The 17,622-nt window shown below is 46.5% G+C and overlaps 1 protein-coding gene across 3 annotated transcripts in view; it reads right to left on the bottom strand.

The window, feature by feature from the left end:
- The window catches only part of LOC146026289 (uncharacterized), a 98,013-nt gene that overhangs the window by 43,831 nt on the left and 36,560 nt on the right, over positions 1-17,622 (bottom strand). For 2 of the 3 annotated variants that reach the window (XM_083156818.1, XM_083156816.1), the window contains exons 4-7: positions 16,572-16,781; positions 15,212-15,253; positions 10,729-10,770; positions 3,149-3,199 (exon numbers count right to left, since the gene is read on the bottom strand). In XM_083156818.1, coding sequence (XP_083012944.1) covers positions 3,149-3,199; positions 10,729-10,770; positions 15,212-15,253; positions 16,572-16,781 — 345 coding nt within the window. The remainder of the gene's footprint in view (positions 1-3,148; positions 3,200-10,728; positions 10,771-15,211; positions 15,254-16,571; positions 16,782-17,622) is intronic. The other variant, XM_083156817.1, reaches the window with a different exon arrangement.

Below are 17,622 nucleotides of genomic sequence, written 5' to 3'. Positions count from 1 at the left end.
GTGAGGCATTGCCGTACTCGGGAGAAATTGGGGCACAGATTTTGGGGTGCTTTGTCTCCTTCATTCCTTGTGAAAATGAAAAATTTTGAGCCAGAACTGCATTTTTGTGTAAAAAAATGTAATTTTTCATTTTCACTGCCCAGTTGTATCAAAATTGGTGAAACCCCTGGGGGTTTGAAATGTACACTATACCCCTAGATGAATTCCCTGAGGGGTGTACTTTGCAAAATGGGGTGACTTGTGGGGGGGTTCCACTGTATTGGTGCTTTGGGAGTCTTGCTAATGCAACATGGCACCCACCATTCATTCCACCAAAATCTGTGCTGCAAAATCCAAAAATCACTCCTTCCCTTCTGAGTCCTGCCATGCGCCCAACTGGTATTTTTTGGTCACATGTGAGGCATTGCCGTACTCGGGAGAAATTGGGGCACAGACTTTGGGGTGCTTTGTCTCCTTCATTCCTTGTGAAAATGAAAAATTTTGAGCCAGAACTGCATGTTTGTGTAAAAAAATGTAATTTTCCATTTTCACATCCCAGTTGTACCAAAATTGGTGAAACCCCTGGGGGTTTGAAATGTACACTATACCCCTAGATGAATTCCCTGAGGGGTGTAGATTGCAAAATGGGGTGACTTGTGGGGGAGGTTCCTAACTTTTAGCACTTATGGTGCCTAGAAACCTACATGGTGCCTAAAAAAAAATCTCATAAAAAGGAGGCTCCAAAATCAAGTAGGTGCTCCTTCTATTATGAAGCCTGTGGTTTGGTCAACGTGCACACTAGGGCCACATATAGGATATTTTTGAAAACAAAAGAATTGGGGGAATCAATTTTTAGTCACATTTCTCTAGTAAAATCTACTGTATTCGTTAGAAAAATGTATTAAAATTGAAACTCTGCAAAAAAAAAGAAATTTTGAAATTTCACTTACACTTTGTTTTAATTCCTGTGAAACACCTAAAGGGTTAACAAACTTCCAAAATGCTGCTTTGAATACTGTGAGGGGTGCAGTTTTTGAAATGGCATCATTTATGGGGGTGTCTCACATACAAGTCCCTCAAAGTCACATCAGAACTGAACTGGTCCCTAAAAAAATCAGTGTTTGAAATTTTCTTGAAAATTTGAGAATTTGCTAGTCATATTTGAAGCCTCCTAGTGTCCAAAAAAATGAAAAGGAGGTTGAAATAATGATTGCAACATAAAGTAGACATATGGTCTTTGTTAGTTATTAACTATTTTGAGTGGTATGATTATTTGTCTCACAAGCAGAAAATGTGACATTTTGCATATTGCTAAATTTTCCATTTTTTCACGATATTTTGGTATTTTTCACAAAAAAACACAGACTGTATCGACCAAAATTTACCACTAACTTGAAGTACAATGTGTCACGAGAAAACAATCTCAAAATCACTGGGATAAGTAAAAGCAAAAAAAAGTTATCCCCACTTAAGTGAGACATGTCAGATTTGAAAAAAAGGGCTCTGTCATGAAGGCACAAACTGGCTCTGTCATGAAGGGGTTAAGTTAAGGCATACAATCAGATGCGATGCGATGCGATATCGCATCGCATCGCATGCGACCATCGGATGCGATGACCCGATTTTTCCATAGGAATCAATGTTAAAATGGACGGAGTCCATTTTAACATGGAATTCAATGGGAAAAAGGGGTCCTTTTCATACCCCTACTATCCAAGTGGGCATGGAGTTGGATATAAACCTGTGGCGAGCGTAGCGAGCCACCAAGCCCGAAGCGTGGCGAGCGAAGCGTGCCCCGCGAGGGGACGGTATTCTGTGTCCCCTCGCGGGGCTCGCTACGCTCGCCACGCTTCGGGCTCGGTGGCTCGCTACGCTCGCCAAAGGTTTATATCCAACTCCATGCCCACTTGGATAGTAGGGGTATGAAAAGGACCCCTTTTTCCCATTGAATTCCAAGTTAAAATGGACTCAGTCCATTTTAACATTGATTCCTATGGAAAAATCGGGTCATCGCATCGCATCGCATCCGATGGTCGCATGCGATGCGATGCGATGTGCCCGATCCGACCCGATTTAGAAATCGGGCGCCCAGATAACTCACAAGTACCGATATTTCTATTGTACAGCTATGCGGGGTCGCTATGGGGACCCTGTATGCTCCCAGTCTGGCAAATTTATATTTGGGCACATGGGAGCAGAATCATTTTGAAATTAATGTTAGATTTAAATGCCATAATGATATTTCGGTACTTGTGTAGTTTCACGGCGGCAGCCTAAGCTACGTTTGATCGTAGGGTTAGGGGGTGAGGCGGCGGGGACCCGGGAGGAGCCCCGTCGTAAGACGACGCGCGCGCATCTAGTGCGCGTGTGTCCCCTTACGGCGGCTGGCGGGGGATGGCGGATGGCGAATCTTCCGCCATCCCCTGCAAGAGCGAGACCTGCTCCATCTGTAGGCTAAGAATCAAAATGAGAAACTTGATTTAACTAAAAAAGTAATTGCAGAATCTTAAAGCACCTGAAGGCTACACTCACTACACTCAGCACACTATTTTATTCTCCCACGATGCCCTAGTATGGTATGAGATACTGCCTGTTGGCACATGTTGGCTCAAAAAAAGTGACCTTCCCCATGTTGATCTAATGCTTGTGTCGACCTCATGGTGTCGACTTAACGATTGTTAACCATCTGCTTGTAAATGTAGTAACCGGATCCCAGTAGATGAATATGCTATTATAAATTAGGGAGAACAAACAGGGCTGACGAGAGGGGGGGAGCGGGTGCTAATTACCCAGGCCTAGGTTTGCTGGAGGGGCCTGGTGGGGGCCCTGGTCTGACCCCCCCATACTTCCCCCTCGGTCCCTCCCGGGCAGAAGCAGCAGCACACTCCTACAGCATGTGCTCTGCCGACAGGCTGAGCATTAGCGTCTCACTGACAGCGTGAGAACTCATGCTGAGCCTGCTGTCAGCACAGCACATGCTATAGGTGTTGGGGGGGGGGGGGGGTGTTTAGGGATGAGTATAGAGTGTTTTTTCACCTAACTTAAACATTTGGGGGCATGGCCTAATCACATGAGGTGGTCACAATTAAGCCCCCCCAACATTTTACTGGGGCCCAGCATACCTCTCGGCTGCCCTGAGGACAACCACAACAGAAAAGTGAAGTCTTACCATAAAACAGTATACCACGAATCCAACAAGAATAATCAAGCAAATGGCAACCTAGGATGAAGTTGTAAAAGTTTAATATTTTAAAAAATAAACTGATATTTATACTGTATATATGACACATGGTAGGCTAGATGTAATTAACTGGCATGTCCCAAAGAAGCAGCAATATATGGCCTGATTCAGACCTGATCGCTGGCCCGCGAGTGTTTGGATTCCCATCTGTTCACACTGCAAAGGCCGTGGGGAGGAGGGTGCTGATGACGTCAGTGGCCCTACCTCGCAACTGCCAGGGAACGGCTGTATTTTCTGGGGCACTCCCAAAAAACGCAGGGTTACTGCCCCCATATGGCCACATGGTGTCAATCCCCCTGAGAGCAGCAAGCCTTCATCCGATAATCGATTGTACTGTACTGCAAATTCGCAGCAGAGTCTAAATCAGGCACATACTCAGCTTCCGCTCTAGGAAGTCCAAGAGACAGAGATGTAGTAGGGTGGGATTGCGTCGCTTTTGCATCCCTGGGTAGGAGATGATGCAGCAGCAATGAGGACCTGCAACTGGCAGAACAGGATGCCAAAGAGATGTGGTGGCATCCAAATAACTATGAGCCTGTAGCTTTATCCATGAAGCTGCTGGCACTTATTCTATGGTATTCTATTTTAATTTTAGCCAGTATAACCCCTCCCTCCCCACATTGGCACCCATTGTTGTAATCTGGACTCTGATTTTTATGTTGATGGACTCATTTTTTTACTTGTTCTCACATTTGACTCTGACTTTCGTGCCAGAGCATTCTGCTCCTCTTATATTTTCTTATTATGACCCCTGCAGTGTGCCCCAGATGGCTACCACAGATGGTTTCTCTCTGGGCAAACATTACAACATGACCTATTCATGCCATTTGTTCCCATATACGCCTTGGGTCCTTGAATGTGTTATGTTACACAGTGTAACCTCTGTAGTGTGCCCAACATGGCTGTAAAACCTTGGGCACTCATGGATTGGATGAAAAGTACCTGAACCTCACTGTTAAGTTGGGATCCTACTCTACTCTGCAATCACCCCAGGCAGGGGCGTAGCTAAGGGTTCATGGGCCCTGGTGCGAAAGGTCAGCTTGGGGCCCCCCTACATACAACAAAATTAAAATCTCGGTCTCGGTCCAAGAAAATAAAAGCTGACAAGCCTGACAGGGCTGGAGTCAGTGCTGTTGTGGAACTACACGTCCCAGCATGCCCTGCCACAGATTTTAGATAATGGATTTCTAAAACTGTGACAGGGCATGCTGGGACGTGTAGTTCCACTGTAACAGTGGAACTACACATCCCAGCAGTTTTAGCAATTTTTCACATAAACTCAAAAGCCTGACAGGACTCACTGTAGTCCGATACAGGGCGGTCCTGCTCCTGGCAGCCTACTCCACTCTATGCTGCATCAGCTGGCTCAGCCCAGGCTGTGTCGGGCGCCGACGTGCTGTGTGATGGCGCGGAAGCGGAGGGAGAGGGAGGGGGAGGTTGGAGCCCGCGTGCGTCGCGCTGACATCACGCGGCAAGGGGTCCCCTTCCTATTGGCTGCCTGCGGCTGGGGACGGGACACGGTGGCCGTATCTGAGCTGTGATTGGCTGCAGCAGGGGGATTCGGAGCCGCTGCAGCCAATCACAGCTCAGATACGGCCACCGTGTCCCGTCCCCAGCCGCAGGCAGCCAATAGGAAGGGGACCCCTTGCCGCGTGACGTCAGCGCGACGCACGCGGGCCCGCAAAGCAGCACTGGGAACGGGTGCGACTGCGTCCTGTTCGCTTCCCTCTTCCAGGACAGTGGCGGGGGTTGGGCCCCCTGGCTCAGGGGCCCGGTCGCATCTGTGTCCGCTGCGACCCCTGTAGCTACGCCACTGACCCCAGGTTGTTTTATCTCTTCTAGGAATGCCCTATTCCACCCAGGGTAATCCTACGCAGAGGGCCCAACATGGCTGCCTCAGCTGGTACCTTTCATAGGTGAGATGGATAACTCATGGAATTTATTACCCATACTGGCTTCATTCCTGCATTTTACCTACTCTCTAATTTTTCCTGTTTTTTATTTCTGTGTGGCATTTGCTGTAACACTAAATTCTTTCTGCCATATGCTACAGTTTTTTAATGGTTTAAAAGTTTTTAAAGTGCCACGAGTGTTATTATTATTAATAATAATGAGCTGAGCGACCATATTGCCAGCAATATGTTTGTGCTGCAGCGATAAATCGCTGGGTGCACGCTCCCATGTTCAGTCTCCTAATGGTCGCAGGAACTTGCTCCTGCAAACAGCTGTTTCCCTCTGCAGCTCACCCGCAAGTCTGCTGTTCATCAGCGACCATCTCTGGTCTCTGATGAAAAGGAGACACTGAGCAATATATTGCACCGTGTGTACACAGCTTGAGATCTGACTGATTTTCTATTATGCTCTATTATATAAGAGAAATAACAGTGCTTATCCCCAGGAAATCTCCTTTAAACCATAGAGACAGGGAAGCATAATACTATCAGTGCAGGAGCAGGTGTTTTGCCTTATAAACCTTTAGATGTCAATCAAACTCTGGGCATGCAGCCAGATTTAAGAACTTGCTACTTTGTACGAAATCGAACTATCTTCAAGGCACAGAGAAAGAGACTTGACTTTTATTAGATGCTTTTATAACCAACAGAAGAAACTATAACATTTATGTATCTAATGCTGCTTTCCCACTGCCTAATGCCCCTTTCCCACTGCAGCTATTAAACGGTAATTTGCCGTTTTTTTTAGCCTTTTTAAACGGGTAGAGCTGCAGTGGGAAAGCTCCAGGTTGCTTTACCCGGTTAAAAATACCGTTTTTTTTAAACGGGTAAAAAGCAGAGTTTTACCTGCTTAAAAGCCTTTTTTTTGGCAGTGGGAAAGGGGTACCCCTTTTACCCGTTAAAAAAAACGGCATGGGGTCCCCCCCCCACTGCCGTAACCAGCACCAGGCTGAAGGAGTCGGGCTGGTATTAAAAAATCAGGAAACCCGACAAATAGGGCTTCCCTGATTTATTAAAACCAGCCCCAGGCTCCAGGTCCGGGGCTGGTTCCCAAAATATGGGGGACAAAATTACTAGGGGTCCCCCGTATTTTAAGAACCAGCCCCAGGCCAAACCAGCCAGCAGGGTAATGCCACAGCCGGGGGACACTTATGATATAAGTTCCCGCAGCCAAAGCATTCATCCCTACTGACCAGTCAGCCTGGCCAGGGGCCCTGGGGGAGTGGGGACCCCCCCAATGAAGGGGTCCCCCCTCCAGGACTTACCTGACCAGGCTGAAGCCTGGTGCTGTCCCCGATGCCCCTGGGCGGTGGGCATCGGGCTGATGGAATGGTGTAAAAAAATAGAATAAAATCTATTGTCTTTTACCGGCTTAACGCGAAACCCACGGACTGTGAGCAGGAGCCGCACGTGTGTTTGTTTACATCGTGCGGCTCCGCCCCCGAATGCCGCTATTGGCCGCTAGGTCCGTGGGTTTCGCGTTAAGCCGGTTTGTTATTTTGCCAAGTCCCGGGGATGCTACATGGAAAGAAGAGGACGTGATCTTCGCCGGAGGACATTTTTAAGTATAGTTTCCCTCCACAGCTACACCTATGGATTGCGTCGAAACCAGACACCGACACCGGAGGAGGATGCAGACACCGGATGCCGACACCGACTGAAGGCTACCTACGGGCTCAAGATAGGTAAGTATCAGTTTGTTTGTGTAATGGATTAAACTTTTATTTTTCACGTGTGTCAGTGTGTATTTATTTAACTATTTCTTTTACTGTGGAACTACAAGTGCCAGCGGGCCCTTTAATGCCCCGCAGGCTGGGACTTGTGGTTCTCCAAGTCCCAGCCTGCGGGGGAGGCTTGCTGGGACTCATAGTTCCACAGTAAAAGACAATCGTTTTTATTCTATTTTTTTACACCATTCCATCAGCCCAAAGCTCACCGCCCAGGGGCATCGGGGACAGCACCAGGCTTCAGCCTGGTCAGGTACGTTCTGGAGCCTGGTGCTGGTTACGGCAGTGGGGGGGGACCCCATGTTGTTGTTTTTTTTAACCCCCCCCCTCCATCTTTACTATCATTTTAACCGGGTCTTCAAACAGGTAAGTGGGAATGGGACAAAAACGGCTTTTAAACTGTAATTTACCGTTTAAAAGCTGCAGTGGGAAAGGGGCTTTATGGCTCTTACACGTTTAAAGACCTGTTTTAAAAAACCGGGTCTTTACCCATGTAGGCAGTGGGAAAGCAGCATAAATGGGTAATGATCCGTTATTTTCAAACGGGTCTTCAAACGGGTAAGAGCCATAAAGACCCTTTCCCACTGCAGCTTTTAAACGGTAAATTACAGTTTAAAAGCCGTTTTTGTCACATTCACACTTACCTGTTAAAAAACCTGTCTAAACCATAGTAAAGATGGGGGGGGGGGATTTAAAAAATGGCGTGGGGTCCCCCCCCCCCCACTGCCGTAACCAGCACCAGGCTGAAAGAGCTGGGGCTGGTATTAAAAAATTTGTAAAACCCGGCAAATAGGGGCTTTGCTGATTTTTTTTTAAACCAGCCCCAGGCTCCAGGTCCGGGGCTGGTTCCCAAAATACGGTCCGACGAAAAGACTAGGGGTCCCCCGTATTTTAAGAACCAGCCCCAGGCCCAACCAGCCAGCAGGGTAATGTCACATCCGGGGGACACATTATATAAGGTTCCACGGCCAAAGCATTAACTCTATCAACCAGTCAGCCTGGCCAGGGGTTCTGGGGGAGTGGGGATAAAGGGGTCCCCCCTCCAGGACTTACCTGGCCAGGCTGAAGCCTGGTGCTGTCCCCGGTGACCCTGGGCTGCGGTCACCGGGCTGATAAAATGGTGTAAAAAAATAGAATGAACCATGAATGAACCACAAGTCCCAGCATGCGGGCATTAAAGGGCCCGTTGGCACTTGTAGTTCCACAGTATTAAAAATTGTCAAATAAACACTCTGACAACCATGAAAAATCAAAGTTTAATACATACTTTACACACATACTGATACTTACCTATCTTGAGCCCATAGGTAGGTCCTTGGATCCGTGGCTCCAGGGTCCGGGGCTCCAGGGTCCGGGGCTACAGGGTCCAGGGTCCGGTGCTCCATGATCCGGGCTCCGAAGAAATCCATAGGGGTACCTGTGGAAGAAAATCCTACTCACCAAGGTCCTCCTGTGAAGATCCCGTCCACTTCTTTCCAACGTACTCCAGGTCTTCTTTAAAAAAAAAAAACGCAACTATTCCCGCTGGTACCCGCTCACAGACTGAGGAGAGATGCTGATTTTTCATCTTCAGCACCTTTCCTCTGAATGATTCTATTGGCCGCCTAGCGGCCAATCAGGAGCCGAATTTCTCAGAGGTCCCTGGAGGCCCGGACCCCAGATCCAGGGACCTACCTACAGGCTCAAGATAGGTAAGTATCAGTATGTGTGTGTAATATATGTATTCAACTTTTATTTTTCATGGTTGTCAGTGTGTTTATTTGACTATTTTTAATACTGTGGAACTACAAGTGCCAGCGGGCCCTTTAATGCCCTGCATGCTGGGATTTGTGGTTCTCCAAGTCCCAGAATGCGGTTGAGGCTTGCTGGGACTCATAGTTCCACAGTATTAGAATCAGCCCGGTGACCACCGCTCCAGGGTCACCGGGGACAGCACCGGGCTTCAGCGTGGCCAGGTAAGTCCTGGAGGGGGGCACCCCTTTATTGGGGGGGTCCCCACTCCCCCAGGGCCCCTGGCCAGGCTGACTGGTCAGTAGGGATGAATGCTTTGGCTGGGGGGGACTTGTATAAAAAGTCTCCCCATCGCTGTGGCATTACCCTGCTGGCTGGTTGGGCCTGGGGCTGGTTCTTAAAATACAGGGGACCCCTAGTCATTTTGTCCCCTGTATTTTGGGAACCAGCCACGGCCCTGGAGCCTGGGGCTGGTTTTATATAAATCAGCAGAGCCCCTATTTGCCAGGTTTCCTGATTTTTTAATACCAGCCCCGGCTCTTTCAGCCTGGTGCTGGTTACGGCAGTGTGGGAGGGGGGGAGCCCATGCTGTTTTTTTTAACGCATTTTTTTTAAAATTGCATTTTTTGCCGCGAATTCCCATATTTAATCAGGTGCAGTTTCTGGAAAAAGTGCGATAATGTGCGATTTTTAGGCATGAAAACGTTTGATTTTTAGGCATGAAAATGTGCGCATTTGAGTAAATGTGCGATTCTGTGTTTGAGTCCCCCCTCCTGAGCATAACCAGCCCTGGGCTCATTGAGCCAGACCTGGTTCCAAAAATACGGGGGACAAAAAGTGTAGGGGTCCCCCATATTTCTGAAACCAGCCCCGGACTCTTGGACCGGTCCTGGTCCCAAAAATACAGGGGACAAAAAATCTGGAAACCAAAACCAAACCAAACCGCTAGGACAGCGCTACAGAAGGGGATAACTGCGCCTGAGAAAGCCGGCTCACCCCGCTCTCACTTTTCTGTGTGTGTGTTTTCTTTTAACATTCTTTTTACAGGTGGACTACAAGTCCCAGCGGGCCTATTCCTGCATCCTGGGACTTGTGGTTCTCCAAGTCCCAGCATGCAGGGGAGGTCTGCTGGTACTTGTAGTTCTCCTGCATAAAGCAATGTTAGGTGTGTGAGGATTAACCCTATCAGGCCGGCGTCCACTGGCCATAGACAACGGTGACAGCCCCGGGCATCAGCCCTGGATGGGTGAAGCCTGCGGGGAGGGGGGACCCCTTTATTGGGGGGGTCCAGACTCCTCCAGGTACCCCGTCCATGGCTGACCAGCCACGGTGCTCATGGTTCGACCGGGGGAACTTATATAAAAAGTGTCCACCGGCTGTGGCATGACACCGCAGGCTGATTTTTTGTCACCCGTATTTTTGGGACCAGGACCGGTCCAAGAGTCCGGGGCTGGTTTAAGAAATACGGGGGACCCCTACGCTTTTTGTCCCCCGTATTTTTGGAACCAGGTCGGGCTCAATGAGCCCGGGGCTGGTTATGCTCAGGAGGGTGGACCCCACGCCATTTAAAAAAAAAAAAAAAAACACTTTAGCACATTTTTTAACACAGGCTCATGCACAGATCTCAATGATCTGTGCAAGGTTCAGGCCAGTTCGCATATCAGAACCTGGTCTAAATGTATGGCGATTTTTAGACATATTTTCCCTAATTCGCATCTCATTAATATGCAAATTGTATACTTTTCAATGGGAAAACATCTGGATGTGAGTTCCGGCACGACTAAAAATCTCACTTTCAGAAAGTGCGATTTCGCTGCAAAATCAGCGGTTTTTGCCATTTTTCTCATTAAATATGCGAATTCGGGAAAAAGTGCGATTTCGGCCGTTTTTGTCGAAAATATCGCAAAAATCACATTTTCCCATCTCATTAAATGTCACCATATGTTTTTAAAGGTCATTTTTGTATTGCATGCAACTATCTTTGTATAGGCTTGGGGTAATTAGTGATGGTATAGTATTAAGAAAATGTAATGTGAAGATTGTATTATATTGTAGTGTTTACTGTTGGATTCATGTGAATATGTAAACACATACTTACCATAAGTGAGGACAGGTTATTAAACTCATTTGGGAACCAGACCTGGAATATAAAAATATACCATATGTTATAGGAAAACAACTAAATTAAAGTTAGGTTGGTATAATATACGTAATTTGGGTACTTGTGTACTATCACGGCGCCCATCGCAGACCATTAGGCATGCGATGCGATATCGCGCGATGTTCCACAATGTCATACAGTTTTAAAATTGTATGGCATTTTATATGGCCTAATGGGTGCTTACAATGTTAAATGCACCCCCACGCCACCCCACATGTATAAACGTGAACCCGAAGCGTGGCGAGCGCAGCGAGCCAGCGAGGGACGACGGTACGCATCCTTCGACCAGGAGAGACGCTGATTTTTCATCTTCAGCACCTTTCCTCTGAATGATTCTATGGGCCGCCTAGCGGCCAATCAGGAGCCGAATTTCTCAGAGGTCCCTGGAGCACCGGACCCTGGAGCTCCGGACCCCAGATCCAGGGACCTACCTACAGGCTCAAGATAGGTAAGTATCAGGATGTGTGTGTAATATATGTATTCAACTTTTATTTTTCATGGTTGTCAGTGTGTTTATTTGAGTATTTTTAATACTGTGGAACTACAAGTGCCAGCGGGCCCTTTAATGCCCCGCATGCTGGGACTTGTGGTTCTCCAAGTCCCAGGATGCGGGGGAGGCTTGCTGGGACTCATAGTTCCACAGTATTAGAGTCAGCCCGGTGACCACCGCTCCAGGGTCACCGGGGACAGCACCGGGCTTCAGCCTGGCCAGGTAAGTCCTGGAGGGGGGGACCCCTTTATTGGGGTGGGGGTCCCCACTTCCCCAGGACCCCTGGCCAGGCTGACCGGTCACAGGGCTGAATGCTTTGGCTGGGGGGGACTTGTATAAAAAGTCTCCCCCTGGCTGTGGCATTACCCTGCTGGCTGGTTGGGCCTGGGGCTGGTTCTTAAATTACAGGGGACCCTTAGTCATTTTGTCCCCTGTATTTTGGGAACCAGCCACGGCCCTGGAGCCTGGGGCTGGTTTTAAAAAATCAGCAGAGCCCCTATTTGCCAGATTTCCTTATTTTTTAATACCAGCCCGGCTCTTTCAGCCTGGTGCTGGTTACGGCAGTGTGGGAGGGGGGGGACCCCATGCCATTTTTTTTAATGGGTAGAATGAATACCCCTTTTCCACTGCCAAAAAAATGCTTTTATACGGGTAAAACACTGCTTTTTACCCGTTTAACAAATACCAGTATTTGTTAAACAGGTAAAGCAACCTGGAGCATTCCCACTGCAGCTCCACCCATTTAAAAAGGCTTAAAAAATGGTAATTTATCGTTTTAGAGCTGCAGTGGGAAAGGGGTATTCAAGTAATTACTTGACTTCCAAAGGAGAACTGAACTTTACTGTAAATTTATATGGGCCCCAACAAGTGCTAACTTAGTAATATATATAGGATAAGAAAAGTGTGCTATTTTATTTGCCCAGTTAATACTAAGGGTGACATTTAATACAATGCGATTTTATTGCACTATTAATATCGCCCATTATCGCATTTTTCAAATTGCATTTTTTGACGTGAATTCGCATATTTAATGAGGTGCGTATTCTGGAAAAAGTGCGATAATGTGCGATTTTTAGGCATGAAAATGTTTGATTTTTAGGCATGAAAATTTTGATTTTTAGACATGAAAATGTGCGCATTTGAGTAAATGTGCGATTTTGTGTTTGAGTCCCCCCTCCTGAGCATAACCAGCCCCGGGCTCATTGAGCCAGACCTGGTTCCAAAAATACGGGGGGACAAAAAGTGTAGGGGTCCCCCATATTTCTGAAACCAGCCCCGGACTCTTGGACCGGTACCGGTACCAAAAATACAGGGGACAAAAAATCTGGAAACCAAAACCAATCCAAACCGCTGGGACAGCGCTACAGAAGGTGATAGCTGCGCCAGAGAAAGCCGGCTCACCCCGCTCTCACTTTTCTGTGTGTGTGTTTTATTTTAACATTCTTTTTACACGTGGACTACAAGTCCCAGCGGGCCCATTCCTGCATGCTGGGACTTGTGGTTCTCCAAATCTGGACGGGTGAAGCCTGCGGGGAGGGGGGACCCCTTTATTGGGGCGGGGTCCAGACTCCTCCAGGTACCCCGTCCAAGGCTGACCAGCCACGGTGCTCATGGTTCGGCCGGAGGAACTTATATCAAAAGTGTCCACCGGCTGTGGCATGACACCGCGGGCTGATTCCCCCCCCCCATATTTTTTGGCACCAGGACCGGTCCAAGAGTCCGGGGCTGGTTTAAGAAATACGGGGGACCCCTATGCTTTTTGTCCCCCATATTTTTGGAACCAGGTCCGGCTCAATGAGCCCGGGGCTGGTTATGCTCAGGAGGGTGGACCCCACACCGTTTTTTTTCAAAAAACAACAACACTTTAGCACATTTTTTAACACAGGATCATGCACAGATCTCAATGATCTGTGCAGGGTTCTGGCCAATTCGCATATCAGAACCTGGTCTAAATGTTTGGCGATTTTTAGACATATTTTCCCTAATTCGCATCTCATTAAATATGCAAATTGTATACTTTTCAATGGGAAAACATCTGGATGTGAGTTCCGGCACGACTAAAAATGTCACTATCAGAAAGTGCGATTTCGCTGCAAAATCAACGTTTTTTTGCCGGTTTTCTCATAAAATATGCGAATTCGGGAAAAAGTGCGATTTCGCAAAAATCAAATTTTCCCATCTCATTAAATGTCACCCTATGTTTTTAAAGGTCATTTTTGTATTACATGCAACTATCTATGTATAGGCTTGGGGTAATTAGTGATGGTATAGTGAAAGCAGGGAATAGAGAGCGCTTAAGCCACCAGCTCAGACTTCCACCAATAGCAGTTAAATATAATGCAATACAGTTTGTAATCGTAAAACCAGAGTGCTTTTATTAAAAAAAAATTTTTTCAAGTATCACATCTGGAGATGGTATTTCTTTTGGAAACGTATAGTCAACAACCCAACGCGTTTCGTCTTTACAAAGACTTCATCAGGGGTTTAACCATATTCATAATTATAACGCTTGTACCGGCGTGTAATTTCTTCAGTACTCCATAAGTCATAATATTCCCCTCATAGGGGTATCAAAGTAAACGCAAGCTATGGAGCGTAATTTCTTCCAAGATAAGGAGGGCTGGAATAACTTTCCCCTCAAATGTAGAATACTCTTTGTATCAGATTGTCCCTGTATAGGGTTTAAGGGTACAAAGTATCAATCACCTTCTCCAAACAATCAATTTGGGCACGGACAAATGTTTTACTGATAAATTGGTCCAATTTGAAACGGCTGTCAGCAATATTGGTCCAATATGGTTTATCCAGTCCAACCGAGCGATTTTAAATGTCTACTGATCCGCTGGTTTAAATGAATATAAGACAGTGTGGAGTGGAGAATCAATCACAGTTCAAATTCTTTACTGATAGAACGTTGCCTTCCCCTCACTCTCACCAGCAACCGTCACATCCAAGGTGACGTCCAGTGTGTGTAACGTACGGCGGCGAGGTTGGGTCAGAACGGGAACGTGTTCCCGTTCTGACCCAACCTCGCCGCCGTACGTTACACACACTGGACGTCACCTTGGATGTGACGGTTGCTGGTGAGAGTGAGGGGAAGGCAACGTTCTATCAGTAAAGAATTTGAACTGTGATTGATTCTCCACTCCACACTGTCTTATATTCATTTAAACCAGCGGATCAGTAGACATTTAAAATCGCTTGGTTGGACTGGATAAACCATATTGGACCAATATTGCTGACAGCCGTTTCAAATTGGACCAATTTATCAGTAAAACATTTGTCCGTGCCCAAATTGATTGTTTGGAGAAGGTGATTGATACTTTGTACCCTTAAACCCTATACAGGGACAATCTGATACAAAGAGTATTCCACATTTGAGGGGAAAGTGATTCCAGCCCTCCTTATCTTGGAAGAAATTACGCTCCATAGCTTGCGTTTACTTTGATACCCCTATGAGGGGAATATTATGACTTATGGAGTACTGAAGAAATTACACGCCGGTACAAGCGTTATAATTATGAATATGGTTAAACCCCTGATGAAGTCTTTGTAAAGACGAAACGCGTTGGGTTGTTGACTATACGTTTCCAAAAGAAATACCATCTCCAGATGTGATACTTGAAAAACATTTTTTTTAATAAAAGCACTCTGGTTTTACGATTACAAACTGTATTGCATTATATTTAACTGCTATTGGTGGAAGTCTGAGCTGGTGGCTTAAGCGCTCTCTATTCCCTGCTTTCTCTATTCCTATTATTGCCTCCCACTAACAGGGGGGGTTTTAGAGTAGCTGCTCACACCACAAGGGCGCACTTCGGGTCATTCTTTGGTAGTGATGGTATAGTATTAAGAAAATGTAATGTGAAGATTGTATTATACTGTAGTGTGTACTGTTGGATTCATGTGAATATGTAAACCCATACTTACCATAAGTGAGGACAGGTTATTAAACTCATTTGGGAACCAGACCTGGAATATAAAAATATAGCATATGTTATAGGAAAACAACTAAATAAAAGGTTAGGTTGGTATAATATACGTAATTTGGGTACTTGTGTACTATCACGGCGCCCGTCGCAGAACATAAGGCATGCGATGCCATAACGCGCGATGTTCCACAATGTCATACGATTTTAAAATTGTATGGCATTGTATATGGCATACAATGCCATACAATGCGATGGGATGCGATTATAACTTGTATAAGTACCCTAATGGGTGCTTACAATGTTAAATGCACCCACATGCCACCCCCCAAGTATAAACGTGAACCCGAAGCGTGGCGAGTGCAGCGAGCCCACGAGGGGTGGCGGTACGCGTCCTACGACTTTTTCATACCCCCACTATCCACGTCGGCGTGGAGTTGATTTTATAAAGTGTGGCGAGCACAGCGAGCCACCGAGCCCGAAGCGTGGCGAGCGCAGCGGGCCCCGTGAGGGGACGCGCAGAACTTCACAGGTATACGCGGCCCCTCGCCACGCTTCGGGCTCGGTGGCTCGCTGTGCTCGCCACACTTTATAAAATCAACTCCATGCCGACGTGGATAGTGGGGGTATGAAAAGGTTGGAGGACGCGTACCGTAGCCCCTCGAGGGCTCGCTGCGCTCAACACGCTTCTGGTTCACGGTTATACTGGGGGGTGGCGTGGGGGTGCATTTAACATTGGAAGCAACCATTAGGGTGCTTATACAATTTTACATCGCATAGGGGGCTTAAATCGCATCGCATGCCATCGGGTGTATGGCATGCGATGCGATTAAAAATTACGAGACTAATTATCGTGGGCGCCGTGATAGTACACAAGTACTGTAATTTGAATTAGTGTTTTCCCAAACGACACTAGTTATATTTAGCTTGGGTGGCGGCACTTTGGGTGTAACCTTTACAAGAAGTGGGGTTACACACATAATATCTATAGATGTGAGATTTGACCGGCAAACCCGCGCATCGCCTTGCATGGTACACAAAACGTGCATACAATCATTGGATTTATCGAACAGATGTGGATGAAATGGAATGATTGTATGCAATATCACAGAAGTGTATGGGCACCATTAGCGGCCAAGATGAAATCCTGATAATCTTCTCAAGTCACCTGTGAGCAACACAAACATGCTTTGATTATCCACTGCCATAAGTACGATGAACAGGGACTTATCTGTACCATGTTCATAACAAACCCTAAAATATGCTCATGTATACCCATAAGTCCCATTACTGAGTGCTTTTGTCTGCCCCTGAAAAAGAAGGATTTCAGAAATATTAAGATTGTGTTAAAAAAGTCCTACCTTTACTACATACGAGAAGATATCCAGTGAGAAAATGTCAAATGGAAAATTGTCCTCAGGATTCTTTGAATTAAGGAGAATAATTTGAAGATGATCTTCAAGTACGGTTGAGTCCCAGTCCTCATCTTTAAGGAGTTTGACGATCTCATTTAGTGCTTGGCTTGTCAAAATGACTTCAGCATTATAATGGATTTCTTCACCATCACCAGGCTTCCAAGAAAAATCGACAAAATATATGGCTAAATGATGTTATGCATTACAGATTCAAATGTGTTACTGAAAAAAAAAAAGAATACTTTTCATGATTTCCATTTTATTACAGTTAGCGAAACTAATTCAGGTTTGATCCAAACCATAATTTCTGGCCTCTCAATTTCTCCCTGCGACTGCAAGTCTGAGTAAGGTCATACTTACTCAGGCTGCAGTCACAGATTAACTTTATGGTGTTCCTCTAGTACAGCTGTTTTAAAACTATTTTGCTCTGGGACCCCGTCAGACAATAAAACTTAATGCAGGACCCCAGCAAGTTACCACAGAACAGTCATCACACGTGAGGTCAGCAAACCCCACATTCGTGGCAGCATTTTGGAGGTACAAAATGATGCAAGGATTCTGAAGTAACAGACTTTTCAAACTCCTTCGATCACTGGCTGAGAGGTTAGAGATGTCATCAGCCTGATGGTCAGCAATATGGAGTAGCTACCCCATGCAGAGATGGTCGGGGTCAGGACCCACAGTTTGAGAACCACTGCTCTAGTACTGTGATTGAAAATGACAGAGACTGATGATGTGGAGACCTATCTGACCACGTTTGAAAGGACTGCTGAGCGTGAGAACTGGCCAGAAGCACAATGGGCCAGTCTGCTAGCACCTTTTCTCTCGGGTGAGCCCCAAAAAGCATACTTTGATTTAAGCCCTGCAGATGCTCGGGACTATGACAAGTTAAAAACTGAGATCCTAACCCGCCTGGGAGTCACACTGTCCGTAAGAGCCCAACGGGTGCACCGCTGGGTATATGCCCTTGAGAAGCCTCCTCACTCACAGATGCACG

This window comes from Crinia signifera, chromosome 8 (genome assembly GCF_055691185.1).
Source record: "Crinia signifera chromosome 8, ASM5569118v1, whole genome shotgun sequence".
Taxonomy (NCBI): domain Eukaryota; kingdom Metazoa; phylum Chordata; class Amphibia; order Anura; family Myobatrachidae; genus Crinia; species Crinia signifera.
This window is presented reverse-complemented; position numbering and strand designations above follow the sequence as displayed.